This window comes from Sinocyclocheilus anshuiensis, unplaced genomic scaffold (assembly GCF_001515605.1).
Source record: "Sinocyclocheilus anshuiensis isolate Anshui unplaced genomic scaffold, SAMN03320099.WGS_v1.1 scaffold2166, whole genome shotgun sequence".
NCBI lineage: Eukaryota > Metazoa > Chordata > Actinopteri > Cypriniformes > Cyprinidae > Sinocyclocheilus > Sinocyclocheilus anshuiensis.
In genome coordinates this window covers 1,589,965-1,612,935 of record NW_015557079.1, presented here as the reverse complement: position 1 = coordinate 1,612,935, position 22,971 = coordinate 1,589,965, and the positions used below count along the sequence as shown (strand labels likewise).

Here is a 22,971-nt window from a genome sequence, read left to right as displayed (position 1 = left end):
AATATAAAACATATTACAGTGCATGTGGCATACCATACAGTCATTCACAGAACTGATTAAAGACAGTGACGGACAGCACTCAGTCAATTCACTAATTTTAACTAAATGTCAGAGTGATTGACAGAGATACAGTAGAAACATTATGTGTGGTTTTGTATTAAATATTGTTTTGTATTAAATAATGTTGTATTAAATGCATTGATTAGCCTTTGAGTAAGGGAAGCACAACTCGAGAAATGAGAGCATCCGAGGAGCATGTGAATGCTATGTATATTTATTTTAAATATTTTTAATGTTCTTTAATGTTATCCATCGTTTTTTTTTTGTGGCTCTTTTTTTAAGGTATCGGTTCAGGCACCGTTTAGGCATGATACCGTTTTAAAAGTATCGATTTGGCACCGGTATCGTAAAAAAACCCAATCGATACCCAACCCTACTCATTAAGTCAACAAATTATTCAACAATTCAATGATTCAGTGACTTGCTCCTAAAAACATTTTTGTTGTTCCTGAATCAGTGTTTTTGAACAAATTGGTTGCTTGTTATCACTTCTTTTAAAATTGTTGAATGTATATAGAGATTTTTGCTCATTTAACTGGTTGATAAAGATCAGTGAAATGTAACCAAAAAAGGAGAAGAAGAAAATCTCTCTTTTGGTGACTGTCTTTCTTATTCACGGGAGAGAACCTGGTTAAATTAATTAAATCATTTTGGGGCGATGGAAATTTCAGTACATAATTCAGACTCTGACTCACTGAATATTTAGTGATTTTGCATTGGCTTGAGATATGGAGGAGAATGTGAGGTCATCACCACCCCTTATGTTACTAAAATAACCAATAGAAGCTTAGTAAAACCCATCTATTATAGATCTGGTTTGACTTTAGATGCGAGACCTGCCAGTGCTTTCAAACGCTCCCTCATTTTCCACAGCGAGCTCTTGCTGCCTCCTTTTTGCTCAGCTAAGAACTCCGTTAAAAGTGATTTTTATCGCACGCCTTTTGTGACCGAAAAAGTGACTGTTATTGAGAGTGGTGAATTACAGCTTTTGAAAACATCAATAAACATCTAGCGGGGGTCAATACTGACAAGAGAATTATCTGACAGGCACTCAATTAGCTCCATCTCTTTGTGCTTTATGTACCTATGATTGAGGCATAATCATTATGTCATTATACCTCTGAAGAGTACATGAGTGTTGCAGAAAAGCGATCGAGCACCTGCTTCCATAAGGTTTTAGAGCAATAGATGTTTCAAAAAAAAAAGAAATTATAGCTGTATATAAGTCATAAAGTGGTTCAAAAGTGCATCAAAAGTGATTCACTTACACAACATTAAGCCAGATTACTTTCAGGCTTACTCCATTCCACATGAACCGTAAACAGCCTTCACATCAACCAAACGAATCAATCTCTGACGTCAAACACGTTTTAGTGTGAAACCGCCCTAAGTCTACTCTTAGTGTGCAACGTCAAACCGAAACACTTCCATATGTGGACAGATACTTTGATAAGAAATGTGTGTTACCTGAGATCCTCCACATTAGAGACGGTCTTGTTGAGGATGTTCTTTTCTCGTCTTTGCTTCTTGATCTCTAGCTTCAGGAGTCTGATATCCTCCAGTCTTTCATTGTACTGAATATCACCCTTGTTCATGATGGAATGCTGGATTTTGATCTTTTCGTACAGTAATGCCAGTGCTTCGTTTCTCTTCATCAACTGCATCCCCAGGAGGTCACGCTCATTTCTCACCTTGAAAACAAACACAGAAATACACAGTCAGTGCACAAATGTAGACAAAAGGCAACATTCTAAGTCATTAGTAAAACCAAAAAACTGTGAAATTTCACTATCCTGTCAGTCAATGATCATTGATTGTGTATAAATGCTAGCTCTTTTGTTACATTCCCTTTATTTTTTCCCAGCTTGCCTTGGTACCGAAGTTCTGGTACTTTTAACATCTCTTCAAGCATCTGTGAGAAAACCTTCAAAGTACTTTCACCTCTGACTGAGGTGAGACGATATATTATAGAAATAAAAGGCAGGCCAGTGTTTTCTGCAAAGATTTGATGACTCAGCAGTGTTAGTCTTTTCAGGATAATAGCCAAAAACGTCATGCAACATGACAAATATTGTGAAGGTTTGGGAAAATGTCTTAAAAAGAAGTTTTAGGGTCTTTACTTAATGGATTTTAACAAAAAGTCAGGGGAAACATTTGGAAGGCCATACGCAATAAATAAATATAACATTTCCTTTGATCTAAATCATTTTTGTGTTATTCTACACACCATATATACTAGGAAGGAAGTTATGTAAAATGGTCATTGACTTTCTTTCTCAACTTTCACTAAACTAAACGGTATGCACAAAATTCTGCAATGCTGAAATGTACAGCTATATGTGTAATGCATGTTACGTATAAGGTATTCGTTGTATCACATACAGTATACAATATGGTTTGGGGAGCTCAGGGATGTACAGACGATGAAGCTTTATTAATGTGTATGGATAGCCAGAAGAGTATGAAAGCTGGCATCAGCAGAGGCACTTTGGACAGAATGCCCTTTGAATGGGTTAACCTTTACCAAAGAACCAATGTCAGCAATGTACAGCAGCAGATATTAACATTACATTCAATTTATGATCTCTAATAGTGACCTGAATGACTTACCAAAGATGCTGTAAAAAAATTATGTTACTGAATGTGTTAAAAAAGTATTTATGAAGCCTTTTGTTTTCTTCTCCATAAAAACTAATAGTCAAGCTTACAGCCGAAGCTACATATACGTCTAAATTTAATTCAGCTAAAAGACAAACAAGGATATCTGAAATAAAATTAAGTCATCTTTGGTTTCATACATTTTTGTTATGATGTGCTGACTTTTCCTTACATCTTGATTCTATGTAAGTGTATACATTTTTTATCATTATGATAGATAGATAAATGAATAAATAAAAACATTTTAAAGGTAAACAGTGTTTAGTACAAATATTATCATTTTTAAATCTTCAATATCATGATGTTTTAATAAGGTTATTCACTGAATGTATTTATCTCAAAGAGCTGAACTAATATTGTCACATCACGAAAAGACAAACTTAAAAAAAAAAAAAAGCCTGCTGACTTTGATACACAATCATACCCTCAACATTTTCTAAAATAATAATATATATATTTGTTTTTAATTGATCGATTGGAGTGCAAAAAAAAACAAAACATTTCACCGCTTTTATGAAGACATATTACTGTAATAAAAGATTAGGCTAAAATTATTTTAAAACCTTTCAATTTTAATTTATTTTTTCCTCAAAGCATTCTCCTGACATCACCTAGATATTTTAGACCTTAACCCCCCTCCCAAAGAATATAAAACTATACTTTAAACCAGTAACTGAAAGTATGTTCATCATAAGAGGCATATTCAAGTTGTTTTTGTATAAACTTAACAGATTAAGACACAAAAAAATGATCATCACATCAGTGCCTACTATTTGAATTGTACTATTTTGAATGACTGGTCAGCTGGTTAATCATGTTCGACTGCTGACTTACTGAGATCAGAAGCACTAAATGTTTCAAAATGCCAAGACCAATTTAGGCCTCCCCAGTGACTCAATTTCCTTTTGCTATTTTAAAGAGAGGTTAACCCTGTTCCCCCTGGACTTTCTCAGAAGTTATATTCCTGATCGAATTACTTTTGAGTGAACCTAGATTACTGTCTCTTTCAGCTTTAACGTAAACAGCCTATTGAAGAAGGAACACAAGGACACGCGGACACTCACTGAAACCTTGCACCTGTCTGTACCTGATCGAGCTCTTTTTTCTGCCGGATCCTCTCAGCATCAGCCTCTGCTATGATCTTCAGCAGCTCGCGTTCCTCTGCCTCCTGTTTCTCAATGAACTGCTTCATCTCCTGAGCCTGTTGCCTCATCTTCTGTAGCTCGGCCTGTAGAAACAGGGCAATCGATGCAAAAGAAAACAGAAAAAAGTTAAAAACAAAACTGAGAAATTACCTCTCTATATGTCAATGTTCATTTTTATGTTTTTTTATGCTCTACATGCTCTAGTCAAAGTTTATCATGTTATATTCACTATAAAGTGCTGGGTAGGTTACTTACATATTATAGTCTGTTACTGATTACAAATTACATGATGGAAATTATAGTTTGTAACAATGTTTTGGATTACACATATTAGGCAATTTATTCTGATTACTTTTAGATTACTTTTGATCTAAAATAGATTCCATTCTTTGGAAGTGTATTAAACATTATGTTATGCCAAGGTTTCTGAAACTGGGGTTCGTGAATGAACTACAATGGGTTCGTGAGGTGATGAAAAGATGGAAGACTTTCCAAATGTATAAAAGTGGTAACATTTTGATAGAGATGAAAAAAAAAGAAGAATTAGGCCAAATCAAATTATGAATAATTTACTGCCATTGTGTGAATAATATGTAATCATGTATTCTACAAAAAAGTAACTGTAATCTGACTATGCGCATTTTAAAATGTAATATAGTGTATTTACAAGTAATTTATTTCTGATTATGTTATCCAGATTACATGTAATTACTTAGTATCCAGCACTGTATTTTTTCATTGGATTGCATTGTAAATTCTATATATCTGATTTATGTTAATGAATAACATAATAAGATATATATATATATTAAATTCTGTATATTTTTTTTTATTTTATTTCAATGTTATTTTCATACATCTTCATTTTTAAAAGCATTTCACTGTGTTAATACAATGTATGGGTGTGTGTGTGTGTGTGAGAGAGAGAGAGAGAGAGAGAGAGAGAGAGAGAGAGAGAGAGAGACAGTTACATTTTGAAATGTAGTCCATTTAACTTTTATAGGACAATTATTTAACAATTTATCTATTTTTAGTCAACAGAAACATTTAAGTTGACTACAGTGTTAAAAACAATTTTTTTTTAAATCCCTTAATTATAATTATTTTCATCTCATATTGATTATTGCTGTCAAAATATTTTAAAAAAAATCTTTATCACATATAATTTTGTTTGCCATTTAACACTGCTATTAACATTCTCTCCTCTCTCTCTCTCAAGACTCAAGATTAAAATGTGCTTTACTGACATTATAAACTGGTTTACATTGACAAAGCATTAGTAAACATTACACATGCATGCACAACAGATGCTCTTTATAGCGGTTTGCATAAGAAGGATGGAATATGTTGCTGATTTATGTGTAGTGCGTGAGGTTCAAAAGTGCAATTGTGTTTCCATCTCATTTTGTGTGCAGCAGGAGCACAGCATGTCCTCCTCCAGCAGCAAGGACTGTCTGTGTCTGACTTTCTTTGTGTCTAGGCTATGTTTGCTGAGTCTGTAAACAGTCAGGAGTTTAAGGTCAGGGTTGGTCACGGTAGTCAGGTATTCTGTTATGGTGTATTCTATTACAATTTCCCTCCTTTCGCCTGGAGTACAAAAGAAAACCTAAAATAAAAATGGACTCTAATTACTCTCCTAATAAATGTCCCTGGTTTTATTATGTGCAATTAATCAGTGCATATTATTCTAAAGAAAACAATGTTTGTTTGCTTCTGTAGTCATTCATCAAAAGGTAATAATTTTCTCTTCAGCTTTAAAAAGCATTTATTTTTTGCTGATGTATCCAAGGTAGAACTGTGTGAGTAAAATAACTTTAACTAGTAATAACAAAGCCTTCACTTGTTCACTTTTTAAACCCCACCCTGCATTATTTCCTGATGAATACACAATATTAAGAACAAATTGCATCAGCTTTAAGTAGCTTTGTTTCATTTCATGATAATCTAATTTGAACACTCTTTTAGCACCACTCAGTGGACATATGTCACGAAACGCACATGGCGCTATGTATTTTGCCTATTGCAGAAAAGTTCCCACAGGTACGTTTTCGTCATGAGATCAGGCTCGTTAATACACCTTCAGAGGTCACAGCCAAAATTTTGTTCTGCAGGTATTATCTTGTGTTTTATGTTGCGTTTTTGCAGAATTCTGCTTGCAAAATTTTGTCTCATTTAGCAAAATCTAAAAATTCTAAAACTCTTAAGTAAATTAATTGAATCAGTTAATTAAAATGGATCCATTAATTTAGTCAGATTCTGATTGTGATGTCAGTTTTTATATTCTATTTGTTGGCAAACAAGGCTATTTGTGCCTTAAAATAATGCATTGCATGACATTTTAGTATTCAATATTGTAGTTATGCACAGAGTTGACAAGAAAGTAGTGTTTCAGAAGTCAATAAAAGTGAAATTTAATGGTTCTCAACACCACTTTTGATACCTATTGAACACACTGTAATTTATATATTAAAGGGGTCATATGATGCAATTTCAATTTTTCCTTTCTCTTTGGAGTGTTACAAGCTCTTGGTGCATTAAGAAGATCTGTAAAGTTGCAAAGACTAAAGTCTCAAATCCACGCGGCGCGATGCAACGCAGAGCGTAAAAAGACAGTATAAGTCATTATAATCCGTAATTATGTCCCCACTGGGAGCCACTGGGAGCCAGGAGACGGCATCACAGTATGGAAAGGGGCTTAACATTTCGTCACACGCTTGAGGTATCCAGCCAATCACAACGCACTGGATAGCTGGCCAATCAGAGCACACCTCGCTTTTCAGACCGATGAGCTTTGTAAAAATCGACGTGTTTCAGAATGGCGGGGCATAGAGGAGAAACAATAATGTACAGTATGTGGAAAATAATGTGTTTTTTGAACCTTAAACCGCATAAACACATTTCATTACACCAAATACACAAAATAATGTTCTTTTTAGCAACATCATATGACCCCTTTAATAGAAAGTGTTTAATAACTTTTTTATCTATATATTAGTCATTCTTTGTTTATAATAATTTTGCTCATGATATCGGTAAAATAAAATTAAATTAAATCTCTCTAATAAAGTAATTATTCAAGAGGATTAAACAGAGCCAGTAATAAAATGAATGAATAAGTAGTCATATTATTTGCACTGCATGAATCATAGCTTAATACATTAATATAGATTGAACACTGTCTGACTTTGAGAAGCAGGAGGCTTGTAATTTAAATTAGCTTTACAGTTATTTCATTTAGACTTAACTATGTGTTCATGTTTGGTTTTAAAGGGCTTATTAAAATGACTAAATTAATCCATCCAAGAGCAGTGTTTGGGGGGGGTTCTCTTTTTTCTGCAATGTTGTTTAATGAATTTTAATGACATAATAGATGCTGACAGATCTGTTAGGCAGATCCCATATTTTGACATCTGATTTTTCTTCTGTCTCACCTATTCATAGAGACATAGCTTGCTGTCTTTAACCTAATATCATGCCAAGACAGGCATTTTGACCAAGAAGTCAGGATGTATGTCTGTCACAAGTTGTGCAAGAGGTCGAAACGCTGCAGTAATTTCCCCTTGGTGGGAGACTGTGGTACTTCATCAAGACATTTGACTTCAAAATCCATCTCTGTCTCTCACCCCTCTTTGACACTTATTTGGTCGCCTGCGGCAGATGCAGTGGGGTAAATATATAGGTCTGCCAAGAAGGTAGAAAACAGACAAAAAAGTGGAAGGGAAAGATAAAAAGAGACAGAGGGAAGACAGGCATGAGTGCTTTACACTTCATTTGATACCAGTCTTAACCTTTATCCCCTGAGAGAGAGAAAGAGAGAGCAACAGAGCCAGAGTCAGGCTGCAGGAGCAGCAGGTGGGTTGTTTTAAAGACCAAAGATCCTGTTTTCAGAACCAGCTCAGGTGCATGTCCCAAACACTATAGGCCCATAATTACTGTTTTAGGACATTTTTCATGCCTTTCTCATTTCTGTTTGGTGCTTTTAAAATTTTTAAATAAATACAAAAATCAAGTTATAAAATATACATAAAATAAAACAGTAAAGAAAATACTATTTCAGTCTTTCTACTTCAAAAATTCATTAATTTTTTTTATTTTTTTGGCCAGTGTATATGTACAGATTTAATTTTTTACACTACAAATATAAAAATTCATTAGTAAATTACCATTTTATTCTAAAAAATATAACAACATAGTAAAATATAATATATAATTGACAAATTGTATGTATGTCCACTTTGAACACTGTTAGCAGACAAATGAAATAAATGTACTTTCAGAGACTTCAGAGGGCGTTTTCTTCATCGGGCGTCTTGATGAAGGGGCTCTGACAGCATAATAAATGGACAACAGTGTGCATATAAGATGACAAGACCTTTGACTCCATCTAAAATCTGGCTTGTTAACACTGAACCGCGAACCGTGAACTGCGCGAGGTCATTTTAAAGGCCGTTCGCCACATCTCCCGTTTACCGTGAAACACTGATGAAATTTCAAAAAGCGGAGAACATCGTTTAGAACCTGGCTGCATGCTTTACACATCATCACTTCCTTTTTTACGACATTAAATTCTGAAACTTTTTCCCCTCCTCTCTCAGTTCAGTGCTAAACATTTGCAGACAGTGTCTGGAGCATGTAATAAGATTTCTACGAGATCGATGTCGCCTCTCGGCATGCATAACAACCAGCTGGACGGAGCTGGTGCTGAGAGCAGCCTCTCCCCTCATTACCCCCTGCCGTAGCCTCTCCTGATGAGAAAGTGTAGCCCATTCATTAACATGCTAATCAATTCTTATGAAGTGGCCTAATTGTTTTTTCATGGGGTGAGGGTTAGCCAGTAGACAGACTCGGTGCTGGCCAGCTTCAAAGAACACAAGAGCTTCTTTCTTGGTACGTTTGTGAAGGCTTGAGGTAATAAACAACAACAATAAGAGCTGAAAGGTCAATGTCTTGGCACAATAGTCTTTGTGTGAGCAGGACAAAAGGGCATTGCTTCCTATGAAGCCGTCTGTAAGGGAACCCATACATGCTTGAAAATGCCCTTTAAAAGGATAGTTCACCCCCCAAAAAGTGAAAATTTGGTCATCATTATTCACCCTTATGTTGTTCCAAACCTGTATGAATTTCTTTCTTCTTCAGAACACAAAAGAAGATATTTTGAAGAACGCCGGGTCATATTTGATATGACAAAAGTTTCATTAAGGCACCTCAGTAAAGAGAGGAGCATTTGAGTCGTGCACAGACCACAAAACTGATGACAGGAGTAGCTCCAGTGGAGAACAGTGACTGAACCTAAAACTTCATATGACACACAGCTCAGATCTGCGTCTCTGGAAGTTTCCAAAACCACAAATGAAAACTCATAACACAGTAGACGTGTATGTGCAGATAATACATAATGACAGACAACTAGTTGTCCAGTCTGGTTGCATTCACACAGCAGGGGTTTACTGAAAATACAGTTGTGAGTCCTGAAAATTTACAGGTGTGAGTTTAGTTAGAATGTTGTCACTTCAGTAAATATCCAAGATTTGAATGTATTAATGATTGAAATACAGAACGGACAACCGTATTCTGCTGCTGTGTGAATGTGGCCTAATTTTGGGGTGAACTATGTTAAATTTACACTGAATAAAAAAATGGTGTAGGATTTACTTTGAATTTACATAACCTGCAATTTTGTACTTCCTGTTTTTGCACATTTACCTTAATAATGTATCTTTTATCTAATATTTATATATTTATTAATGCACATTTTCAGTATTTGTCCAGTTGTATTTGTACACAACCGTGTATGTGACAAATAAAAATCTTGAATCTTGAATTTGGAATCTTAAAATCTTGAAACAATTTTCATTCAAAAATTGCTAGTAAATTTCAAAAATAATGTGGCAGGTAACACATTGAATTACATATGAAATTCTGAAGTAAAATGACTGAAATAGTATTTTTGTGTGTAAAAAATCTCTTTTAAACTTTACAGTGTAGTCAATATTTTGTCAATATATTCATTTTACGAAGTATACACATTTAATTATGTATCAAGAATTAATATGTTAATTTACTTCATTGCTTGCAAAATGTATGTTTTAATATTATGTTTATGATGTGGATATAGCTTATTAATCTTATTTATAAGCAGTTCCGTTCACTGGTGTTCAGCTTTTGTATCTTAAGCAGGGAAATTGTTCTTCTATAAATATATATTTTAACAGTCATGTCATGATGCATATTTTTGTGTCTAATTTTGTTGATTAGATCAGTGTTGGCACGTTCTTGCATATTATGCACATCTCCTTGTCTGACACCCATTTCACCATTGGAGCCTCTATTAATGAGTTGAATCAAGTGATTTTAATAAAGGAAACATGCTAAATGTGCAGTGTTGGGGGCTCCAGGAATGTGGTTTAGAACCACTGGACTAGATCATACCGGTTTCAGTCACAGTCATATGATGTCGCAAGCATTTGGAGTAAAATACGCACCCAGATTTCTCTGATTTCAGAATGATTTCAAAGCAGATACTTCAGAGCTCAACTCTCCTCTTAGTTTACTGCTTAATATACATTTTAAAGACACAGAATGGACTTCACAGGGGAAAAAGGCAAACAAGTGGATGAAGCAATAGTAAACCCATGTATTTTTCACTTCTCATTTTTCATAAATGTGGTAAATGTAAATCTGAAAACTGTACTATTCTGGGTAAAACAAACATTTCATTGAATTTTAGAATTAGGATGCATATAGTTTTATGAAACATAGAACAATCCCTGGCTGACATAATGCAGAAGAATATCCAGGCCAGTATTCAATATCAGTACAAAGAGATCAAAGACAGATCAAACAATGTAAATGTGATTTCAAATTCCACTGAGAGTGCCCTCTGCTGACCGAATGAGGTTTTTTCACAACTACCATCAACCTGCTATTTTAAATATGCAGTGTTCACAAATAAATACAAAGATTAACAAGAATACACCTGGCTCGCCAAGGCCATTTTGTTGAGTGGGTAACTTTAACACTTTCTCAAACTTTACATGGTATTGTGACAAGTGTGGCAATGACTCCCATCGGCTGCATGGGTTATGCTTTGACACTGACGTATCCTGACAGGATTGGAGATAACACGTGAAGCCAAGAATGAGTTGCTGTGACAGCTGCTCCATGGAAATGTAATGAACCCAAGTTTGTCACCATTTACCAAAGGGTGATATTGACTTTCCGTCATAGGCGTAATATTGCTGACAATTGTTAGATATGTGGGTTGGCTGACAAAGTGTATCTGACAAATTAATACCAGAGGTGACAGTGACGGAGGTGCAAATCACCTTTTTTTAACCAGTCAGCCTGAAGAAGTGAACGAAGCGTCACCTTTTACGCAAAGAGTTGCGTAAAGAAAAACACTCAGATGTCTTACAAGCATGTCTTACAAGTATTTTCCCACCATGAGTTCCTTGAACTAATTTTTTAAATGAGGGTTAAAGCACCAGTTTAAAAAAAAACGTTTATCTTTAGTGTAATAAATTATTATCAAAGACTATAGGATAACCAAGATGTATCACTCGTATAGTTTTGAATGGGAATAAAATGCAATGTTCTATATGGTCGCTCACTCGCAGGAAGCCCCGCCTTCTGATTGAAGGAGCCAATCGCTAATCGGTAAAGTCAGCGCGTCACTGCAGCTGCCGTTAGAAGTCCCGGTTGCTATAGAAACAGTCAGCGTTCTGAGACATGCGCTCAGGACTGCGCATGCACACTGGCTGATCTAGCCTGAATAATACGCTTTTTATAACGCTATTTGAGCAAAATAAACAACATTTATGACAGTTGATATCAGATTTCTTTGGTGATTTCAATTATGAAATTTAATCGCAAGCTTAGTGAACAGTTTTGTAGAATTTGATGGGACAAGGCAAAAGTGATAGGAGCTGCATTTGCATGCCCGAGAGGCGTTTCAAAGATGGCCGCCGAGTGACATGACTTGTCTTAAAGGGACTTTGATTATTATAGACTAATTTGTGAGATGATCCATGTTCTCCAGCATGATTTGAGAATGTTCCAAAGAGCATCTTGTGCTTCAGTGGAAGCAAGAAAGTCTTGACGTTTTGTACAAAGGAGTTCACATAATCATTGTCACAAAGTGAAGCAAGGTTATTTTCCCAAGATATTTCCCTTGCTAGCTCCATAGACATTGTTCATTTATAGGTTCAAATAAAAATAAACCTAGATTTTCAATGTTTTCTAAGAATTTTGAACCCCACTGTAGATGTATATACTCCACTCGTGAGAAGTTCAATCAGTCAATCACAAAATCTGGCCCAAGCTTGTCAAACGTATAACATTTCCTTGCTTCCCATGTCTTCTTTCACAGTTCAAAGACTAACCAACAGACATCTCATAAGAATAATAAATTTGATAAATTAAGGTTTTATGAGAAAATGGGCAAATGGCATGTTCTCCCGCCTCCTTCCATCGGCATATGGCTAAGAACTTTATTGAATAATGAATTTCTCACATTCTATAGCCTTCCATCTGTAGCAAGTGAAGCAAGGGGCAAATGACAAATCCCAAAAAAAGGCATTATGAAGTAAAAACTAAACAGAAATAACTGTTAACGACATGATAAAAGGCACAGAGGGTGAAATGGACATGGTGACATTTTGAAAAATTAAACATGACTTCTTATGTTAGCAATGTTTGGGAAGTTGCTTTGAAGCTGAAGCATCCCAAAATACAAGCTACTCTCAAATCAGTAAAATTACAGTAAAGCTACTCTTTAGAAAACAGACTCTGGTAAAGAAGAGTTTGCTAATTGTACTGAATCTATTTAAGTACTGAATTTTTTAAATTATTGATTATTTAATGATAATTTATATTTACAATCTACGGGCCCAAGGTTTCCAGCAGAACATTGGCCAGAGCATAACATTGCCTCCATCGGCCTGGCTTCTTCCCATAGTGCATCCTGCTGCCATCCCTTTCCACACACATACCCAGCCATCCATCCACCTGATCTAAAAGAGAGAATGATTCATCAGACCAGGCTACCGGTTTCCATTGTTTCTTGGTCCAGACCTTTATTATTGTCATTTATTGCACTACGACTCCCAGAAGGTTTGGAGATACTCTGACCCAGTCGTCCAGTCTTCACTATTTGGTCTTTGTCAAATTCACTCGCTCATTCACTTGCTTATTTTTCCCACTTCCAAAAACATGAAATTCCAAAACTGACTGTTGACTTGCTTCTCTATATATTCCATGCCTTGACAGATGCCATTCAAACAAACTGATGGTTCAGATGATTCATGTAAACCACAAGTGAACCACTTGGATGAACTGAATCAGTCTAAAATTATTTAGATTTCCCAATTCTACATAAAGAGAGTAGACAGTTTAGAAGAAACTTGCAGGATTTGTAGCATTCCACCATCATACCATTTGTTTTGGGAAAAGCTAGAGTGTTTTAAAAAGACTACTAAAAATATAGGCAGTAGCGTCACTAGTTTTGGCAAATGGTATAACTCTAAAAATGCTTCACAAGATTTGTGAATGCAAAGCCTGTCTTCATTCACATGTTCTGGATCGTTCTTCCTCTTGTTAAAGAGGGAAACGGATGATGGTTTTGACTTGAGAAGTGGTGGGAAACAGGAAGGAGAAGGCAGAGGAAACAGAGAAGAAAGCAGAGGTAACTTGCAGCTCTGGGACACCTGTATGCTTTAGAGTACAAAAGGCAAAGGGTGAGACACAGGCTCACAAAAACCAAGAAAATAAATGAATGAAGGTGAAAGAAAGGAAATGCCAGAGAGGGTTACATAAGCCTGCAGTGAACTCCCTATCAATTTAAAGTTTTCTGCATCATGTCCCTGCGGCACCTCAAAACATGAAAGATTGCCTTTGTTCGTCATTTCTCTCTCTCGTTCTTTCTCTCTAGTTGTTTGTCGATCTTCTTTGCTCCGATTTTCTTTCCCATCAGTCTATTTAAGTTCCTTTTGCTTTTTGTTTGTAAAGTGATGCCTGAAAAAATTATACTCGGATGACAGTAAAAATGAGTAAGCAACACAGTTTTACACAGTGATTGAACAGTTACAGCAATTAGAAGAGGCAATTACTTAAAGTGTTTGTTAATTGTGCATTTACTTTCATTTTAGTTTCTTTTGTTTTTTTTTGGGGGGGGGGGTGTTGGTAGACCCTAATGTTGCTAAGTCTCATTAAAATAGTTACAATGTTGTGTAAAAAAAAAAAAAACTAAATCTATGGCAGAATTCATAACACCTGTTGTATTAAAACTCTGAACATCAGAATTTCTACATTCCTACTTGTAAAAGATAATATTTTTCTGTTAAAAAAATGTGTTTTGCTAAAGCATAAGCACATGATTTGGGGGAATATTATTTAAAATATTTGTTTTTCTTTGAAATTCATAATCGATCTCTTTGTTCTGAAACTACTTTCTCTTTTTAGTGAGCTATAATTGCTACACTTTTTCAGATAAGTAACTTGTTTACCTTGACACTACCTCATTGTCCAGGGGGAAGATGGATTATAATTGGAAATTCACAATGACTTTCAACAAATAAAAAGAATCAATGAGTTAAACTATAATTACATATACAGAAACAGGTATATACAGGTATAGACTTTATAAAGACGTTACAAAAAAATTCTATACCAAAACAAATGCTGTTCTTTTGTACTTACTATTCATCAAAGAATCACAGAAATAAATAAATTAAAACTGTAAAATTTTAGATTTTATTTTAAATTGTAGCAATATTTCACAATATTAATTTTTTTTTTTTTTTTTTTTTTTTTTTGTGGCCCTTAAGTATAAAATATTTCTTTCAAAAACATTTTTTAAAATCTTACCAATGCCAAACTTTTGAAGGGTAGTGTAAATCTTGGTAAATGTTGATTTAAAATGTTAATAATGTGAAAAACTGAAATAACTGTAGATGTACTTGACGTAAGGCCAGACTCATCATTGAAAAACAGCTATGGATGGAGTTAATTGGATGAATGAGAGAAAGAAAGAAAGAAAGAATGAGAGAAAGAAAGAAAGAAAGAAAGAAAGAAAGAAAGAAAGAAAGAAAGAAAGAAAGAACAGATTGAAAGTTCTACTTCAGCTATTTTTGCTGCAGGATGTACAGACCTTTATCACTCAGTCTTCATGATTATGAATTACCAGACTATGCATAATGTTTACCAAAGGATCTTGTCTGAAATTCTCGTCCTCTAGAAGTAATTGCGAGTGCTCTTCTGTTCTTGATGATCACTGGTCTTTCTCTACTGTTCTCTGTGGCTTTCCTTCATTAGTACAGCAATCTAAACACAGGGAGCGCTGAGCTTGTCTCAAACATGCCTCTTACTTTGATTAGCAAGAGTGAAGCGCGCTCTCCAAAGATTATGTTGATATCTACCATGAGAGCGTCAGCATCTGTCGAGTTCACAGACTTTAGTTTGCTCTGTAAAGTTTCACGACGTTTCAGTCTTCAGTGCATCGTTTGGTCTTGTCTCTCCTTTTCTCTTCCATTGGGTGTTTTGCCTTTGTGTTTTCACTTCATGGTTCAAAAGAGAGGTGAACATCACAGCCATCTTGCTTCCTGAGAACCAGTCAGGGAGCCAGACAGCACCTCCTGTGGCATGCTGGGTAAGCTGCTCAACTTGGGTAGCTGCCCACCAGCCCTCGAGACCCATTTTCTTTTATTAGTGAATCTTTCTGTCTAGTTCCTTACTAATGCACACACCATATTTCACCCAGAATGAGCTTTTAAAGATCTTCAACAGTGCTTAACGCAGTCAGACACCAGAAGAGGATGTTTAAGAGCATGTGACTAAATGCTTGCCGAGACAGCATTTGGATTAATCAAAACAGACTGTCAGTTATCCATGGATCTATTTAGTTCTGAGACAGCTCAGAATCTGTGATCTGTGCGAGTCGAAATTTTCCACCCGTTGTCGTCCAGAACTCCACAACCCTCCACCCCATGCGTAGAGGAACCTTCCAGTCTGAAACCATCTGTTCGGACCACTGGTCCACACTCCTCTGAAACAATCTGGTCAGGCTGATGGAGCGATTTCACCATGCTCCAGATACAGTATTAACATACAGTGGGGTCCAAAAGTCTGAGATTTTATGCTGGTTTCTTGGTTTAACATTTTCCATGGTTTAACATTTTTCATTACATTACACACATGTACTGTACAATACAGTCAGTGCTGGGCAATCACATACTTAAGCTGTTTCTCTCTTGCTTTGTCTCTCTCTCTGTAACCACACCCCTCAGTCTATACCTCAGAACAAGGTCATATATAATTTACAACTCCAATATCCGCCAAAAAGCATTGCATATTCATTAAGTCTTTCATGTCAGATGTTGAATTTGAAAGTGCGTAGAGTCAAAGCCCTCTCTGAACTCACATTTATATTTCTGTCATAAAATATGGAGTGATCTTTCGTGTTTTCTTTTATTTCTTTCCTTTTTTTTGTGCCATCCTATTTGATATTCCAATATTATCCTTTGCGAGGGTGATATTGAAAGCTTCTGACAGACAGAAGAAGAGTCGTGCCATTGTATTTAATAAGCACAAAGATCTGGAAAGTAATAATGAAAGAATTATGAAAAATATCTCCTCGAAGTTGAATGCAAGGTTACTTTTCTTATGCTGTCTGGTCATATCAAGCACCACAAATGAGCACCTTTAAGGACAGTTGACCAGTCTATCACTGTGTTTACACACACACACAAAAAAAACATCAGCTTCACCCTTAATAATCAACCAGCTAAAGAAGTAAAAATAAAGGATGCATATCAGGTAATCACAGCTACGATCATAGTCAGAAAAACAACCGAATTGTGATTGTGACATTACTTTTATACAATAGTTCAACAAACAAGAATTTAATATTGAATAACTTAATTTTAGAATTGCGTTGTTTGTTTTTGCCAGATAATTTGAATCAGTGTTTTTGAACCAAGTGGTTGAATGAGGCAATAATTTGCTCATAAAAACTGTAAATTTTTGCCATCCACTAGTGTAAATATGCAATGTACAGACTGACAGTTTAAATAAATACTAAAAAATGTCAATAAAATAAAATAAAATAAAATAAAATTAAATTAAATTAAATTAAATTAAATTAAATTAAATTAAATTAAATTAAATTAAATTAAATTAAATTAAATTAAATTAAATTAAATTAAATTAAATTAAATTAAATTAAATTAAATTAAATTAAATTAAATTAAATTAAATTAAATTAAATTAAATTAAATTAAATTAAATTAAATTAAATTAAATTAAATTAAATTAAATTAAATTAAATTAAATTAAATTAAATTAAATTAAATTAAATTACATTAAATTAAATTAAATTAAATTAAATTTTAAATTATGTAAACCAAATATCACGCCATAATAGTAAAAGAATTACTGAAAATACTCAGTATAAACTCAGATCATTTTTAAATTGTTTGAATGCTGCACAATGTAATGAAGTAAAAAAAATGCATTCAAATTTGCAACTGAGTGAATCATACTGTAAGTATGAACAAATTGTGAACTGCAAATGTGGTATTATTATTTTTGTGAAAATGTTATACTTTCATGTCATTTAATAATATTAATTAATTGTATAATTTTATTATAAATATTTATTAATATATCATAACTGGTGTTGGAATGACACAAAACATTTTTGCATGGTTTCTATTTCTGCACATTGCACTGTGAAGCCCATCTGTGCAATCTCATTGGTTTAAAATACAAAGTTGTGCATCACTACATGCTTCATTGAAAGTGTGTCCCATCATGCCTAGTAAGGATACTGACTAGGCATAGTGATGTTAGATTTGAAAGTATACAGAACTAAGATGGCAAGAGACATGTGGCAGTAAAGGATGAAATGGGTTACCTTGAGATTTTCCCTTTCTCTCTCTACACGCTGGAACTCCTGGCGCTCCTTGTCTAGAGCCACCTCTTTTGTGGTGATTTCATCTTTTAGCTGTTCGAACATGTGGTTCACGATCTTCACCTTGCGTTTCATCTCAGCATTCTGATCCTTGAAGTGAACACAGGGAGGTGTGTGAGAAATTGGCCAAACTTATACACAAAGACAGCTGGGCAGACAGGTAGACAACCGCCCTAGCAGATTCACACTCAAAACACACACTTATTCTTCAGTGCAGTGAAAAAAAAGCGATACAGCAGGAATGGGTCATCAGCAAAAAACTGACAACAAAGGACAGTCTTTTATAGACCTGAAAAATAAGTCTTACACTTGAGTTTCTTACTGCAGCTTTCAAGGCTTCCTTTCCTGTGTTGACATATTTTCTATTGATACAGAAACTTTTGGGCTTTTCCTTTTTTTTTTTTTTAAATATATAGGCAATAGACTTTGTTCATATCACAGCTATGAACCATGATTTGCTAGCGGTTTGCATGTGTCATTCGGATGCTGAATATTCTCATTCTAAAGGGAATCTGATTGGGTAAAAATTTGTGTAGTGCAGGATGAGTCATCAATATATTGATCCATTTTCCTGAAAGAAAAATACTGTATATTTATGCATATATGCATATATATATAGTACAATTCAAAAGATACTACCAATCAAAATTGTTTTTTTTTTTGTTTTTTGTTTTTTTTAAATCAATGATTTATTCAGCAGGGACATAAAAAAAATCCTGTTTTCAACATTGATAATATGTTTCTTTGGCTCTAAATCAACATGAATTATTTCTGAAGGATCATGTGACACTGAAGACTAGATCTGCTGAAAGTTCAACTTTGCCATTACACAAATAAATTACATTTTAAAATATATTCAAATAGAAAATAGCAATTTTTAATTAAAATAATATACATATATTTTTTATTTTATTTTTATTTTTTTTATTTCACAGCCTTGGTAGAAGTCCAAACAGCAGTGCATATAAAGGTAAGGTTTGTGGGAGAATATTAGCATACAGATGGCTTCAAAGCTAATACACATTGGCTAAAAGCCACTAAACTTTTTGATTTTACTGATATCAGTGAATGGACTAATTAAGGTTTCATGACTTCTGGATAAATTTTGCTATTTCAACTTCTACGTAAGCCAGAAACATACTGGAAAGACATGGGGGTGAGCAATAACAGCATTTTCATTTCATGGTGAACTTCTTTAGTTATTTTGCTTAGCAATAGTAACAGAAGTGGCAGTAGACATTCAAACCATGACAGTATCGGACCTGAAAGAGAAAAGTGACTATAGAAAATGACAGTTCACACTAATTCTCCACTATCGAGCTCCTCACGGCAATGCTGAGAATGCAACTTGTGTTGCGTTTTGAATTGCATTCAGACACATTTCGCAATGCATCAATGCGTGAAAATGTGTTTTGTGTAGCTAGAAGCTACATTCATGTACTTTCGTAGTTTCAGGCCACACAGCAGGGAGGTTACCTGCTATTTCCGACTTCGTGCAAATGGGGCGATTTCCTGGACAAAGATTAATGTTCACACCACCCTACACAAGCTTCAGTTGGGCGAATTTCCCAAAGAAGTCATCCCATGGATCCACTGGCCTCTACGTCTGCTCTCATGCTCATGGGGAGCAGATCTGTAAGATGAAGGTCTACACACACACACATATACACACTTACCTTGGCCTCAATCAGGTTCTTGCTGAAGAGGTTCCTCTCTGTCCTGACATCCTCATAGAGGTTCTGCTGCTGCTTCAGTTTTGTTTCAGCTTCTGCGATTCTCTTCTTATACTCAAATATATGCATCTCCTTCAGTTTAATGTCCTCAATATTCTCAAGAACCTAAAAAGACCGACAGAGACAGTGGGGTTAAATCTGGAAAACTACAACTAGTCTTTAGCTCTGTTTGAAACCTGTCTGTTGTCTACATAGCAGCTACTTTCTAAGCATCCTACCTTATGATTGACAGTACAACAGTAAATCACACGCACACATATTTAGCTATATCACACGGTTAAAACAGACTTGGATAACACTTACAGTTTATTCAAAAAGATCTGTTCAGATTGTAGTCTTAAAACCAGGAAGAAACTTTGCATTTCCAAACACAGAACTGTTTTAAAATTTATGTTTAAGTCACGACTGTGTATGATTTATGTTGTAGAACAAAACATGACAGTCACTTTATATGTTAAACACAAACCTTATTTTACTCATAAATCAAAAAACACTATTCTAAAAAGCCATAAAAAAAATCCCCAGGGTTCCCATTTGCGAATTAGCATTACAAATTAACAACACGACTAAACAGCTCTATAGAGTATAAAGTTAACATGTTGCCAAGCTAACACTCTAATCAGCACAAAATCAAGTACTGAGTAATACCGATACATTTTATTTAAATAGAACATTATAGATGAAATTCTTAACTTAGGTCATCACAGTGCATTTTGGAATTGCATAATTCCTGAAGGGTAAATGTGATGCTGCTAATAACCACAAAAAAATGCATAGTACAAATTAAAAATATTAAGTAAACATTGATTGGACGGATGGACGGATGGATGGACGGACGGATGGATGGATGGATGGATGGATGGACGGACGGACGGATGGATGGATAGATAGAGAGTAATATATACAGTAAGATATAGATAGAGTAATATATAAATAATTAAAATAATCAAAATAATTATTAAAATAATTATATTTAAATATTCTAACTTAAGGAAAATGCATGCTTAAAAAACATTTCAATCAATTTTATATATTTATTTTTTCCTCAATACCTGTTGTTTTTAGTGAAGAACACGCAGTTCTTCTGGAATAATAAAATTAATTAAACTCAACACTCCAAGTTTCTATTAATAATATATTATAGTTAATGTATAGTTAATATTATATAGGAGGCTTTCAAATATTGTGTTGGACACTGGGGGCCTTCGATTCAAAAAGGTTGAGAATGTTTTGAAAGAAAGGTAGTCCACTGTAATGTATGATTGCTTTATCTGTGAAAGATAAAAGTGATGCTCCCATTGATTTTGGTCAAAACAGGGTATAGTGTGGCAACATCATTTTGTTGCCTGCTGCTTCGTACAGCCTTTCTGCCAAAATTTTGGAAAAGTGTTTATGTTATTCATCGAGAGGTTATGCAACCTTGCACTGATGCAAATACAGACCCAGAATTGCCTTTACCTTTCTCCTCACATGTCATGTTTTGATTTGCTTTCTTTAACTCAGATATATTCACATCAGGAGAAGTTTAGACAACCAAACAACTTGCCTTTATTGAATTTCACTGCAGTCTGAATAGTTGCCAATTCATGTTAACCTTTTCACTTGTGCATTTAGCAAAGCGCAAAAATACACAGTTTCAGTGCGGTTTGATTGAAATAACACTAAAAATATATATTTACTTTGTCCGGAGCACAGGCTTCAAAAATGCAAGGGAATTTAAAAGGGACGTTAAATTGATAGCAGAATGTGTCCAAGGCAATGCCATTCAAACTCACATATGCTACTGTACATTGCGGGTTAAATAGCTCCTGTAGTGATATTTTGACAACCGCTTTCAGACATACACGCCAAACACATTGTGTCTGTAGAGTGTCTTATAAAAAAGGTGCATGTGTCAGATGAGCCCACTGGTTGTAAATACTCAGCCCTTCTGAAAGTAGTGTGTATATAATCAACCAAAGCATGAGAAAATAACACCAGTCACTTCCCGTAAATTCAGCAACTCACAATTCATAGTCAGCTCCGGGGCCTTATAAATCAAACTTGCGAACACCGTAGAGTTTCTCCATCATCTCCTCTATAAATCTAGCTAAATTCACTGATCTGAACCTGGCAAAAGTCATACTTTTTTATCCCCTTAAATGTCATCCTATAGGACAATACATTGGTTTTGTCCACTGGGTGATTATGTGGAGCACCGCAGTGCATAGAGTCATCAATCATGTCAGATGTCAAACAATCTAACCTAGAAAAAGTCAAAAGAGAAATAGCGTTACAGTACCATATCTTTACATTACATCTAGATCTAGTATATGAAAACACATGTCCTCTTCTAAAGGAAAAAGGATTTATATATCAAGATTTTGTGCTCAAAAGTCTCACTTTATCACACAGCTTCACATTTACTGCTCATATAATGTTTACAAATGATTTTTCACGTACAGATATACAGGAGAACATGCATGCTCTCATTATTTTAAAGGTTCACCTATAAAATGCTAAGAAATTTTTATCAGTCTTATTATTCAGGACTAAAAGATGATCAGCCTTAATGGTTTTCTATAAATAACATGCCATTAATGATGGTGGAACATTGGTGAAATATAATGAGACAGTCTGGGGATGATATGAGCTGGCCTTATAAAAAATTACAGACTGAAGATCTACAGATTTGCATTTAAAATGATATTTGTAAAGACAGCTGTTTTCTAAACAACTACTGTATGTAATGCAATGCTAGTGTGTGAAGGGGGCAATAGATAATACTGCACATAAATGTTTAATATCACTCTGTTTTTATGAAATGTCTCTAAAACTTCTGTGCCAAGAATTGAGAGCAAAGACGGCATTCTTGCACACTTCCTGCACCAGCTGAATGGGAATGCTAACGAATAGCTTACAGACTTATAGACCTACTTGTTTGAACCGTGTTTCTTATTTTAAATCAGAAGAATTTTTATTCTCTGCAAAGTACTAGCAAGTTACAGTTGTGGAGTCAGATCTCAGGAGGCAATCTCAAAACCATTAGCTAAGAGCTTTTTCAACACGCGGCCTTACTAATGCTTACGGCTGAGCATTTTTTACCTGGAATTAGATTATTAACTTTTCAAAAAATCTCACTGAAAGAAAGCAAATGCTAGCAATGCTGAATACATGAAAGCGATGTTGTGTCTCAAATAGCCTCTGGTTCCTAGGAAACTGTGATAGATGTTCCAAAATAAACACCTTCTGCAGCGCAACCTTCATGTAGCTGAAAACTGAAAACTGAAGGCGACTGCTTGCACTGTTTGGTGTGTAAGACAGTATAATGAGTGCTGTGAGTAAAGGCAGAATCTATAGATAAAAACAATATGTCTGTTTCACTGTTTACACTGTATATATATATATATATATATATATAGTAAAATTC

At 34.8% G+C, this 22,971-nt stretch overlaps 1 protein-coding gene across 1 annotated transcript in view; it reads right to left on the bottom strand.

Annotated features, from left to right (window-relative positions):
* Nucleotides 1-22,971, bottom strand: part of cfap58 (cilia and flagella associated protein 58) — a 99,346-nt gene that overhangs the window by 52,775 nt on the left and 23,600 nt on the right. Inside the window, exons 11-14 of the mRNA XM_016471516.1 lie at nt 19,506-19,667; nt 17,773-17,919; nt 3,806-3,946; nt 1,528-1,751 (exon numbers count right to left, since the gene is read on the bottom strand). Coding sequence (XP_016327002.1) covers nt 1,528-1,751; nt 3,806-3,946; nt 17,773-17,919; nt 19,506-19,667 — 674 coding nt within the window. The remainder of the gene's footprint in view (nt 1-1,527; nt 1,752-3,805; nt 3,947-17,772; nt 17,920-19,505; nt 19,668-22,971) is intronic.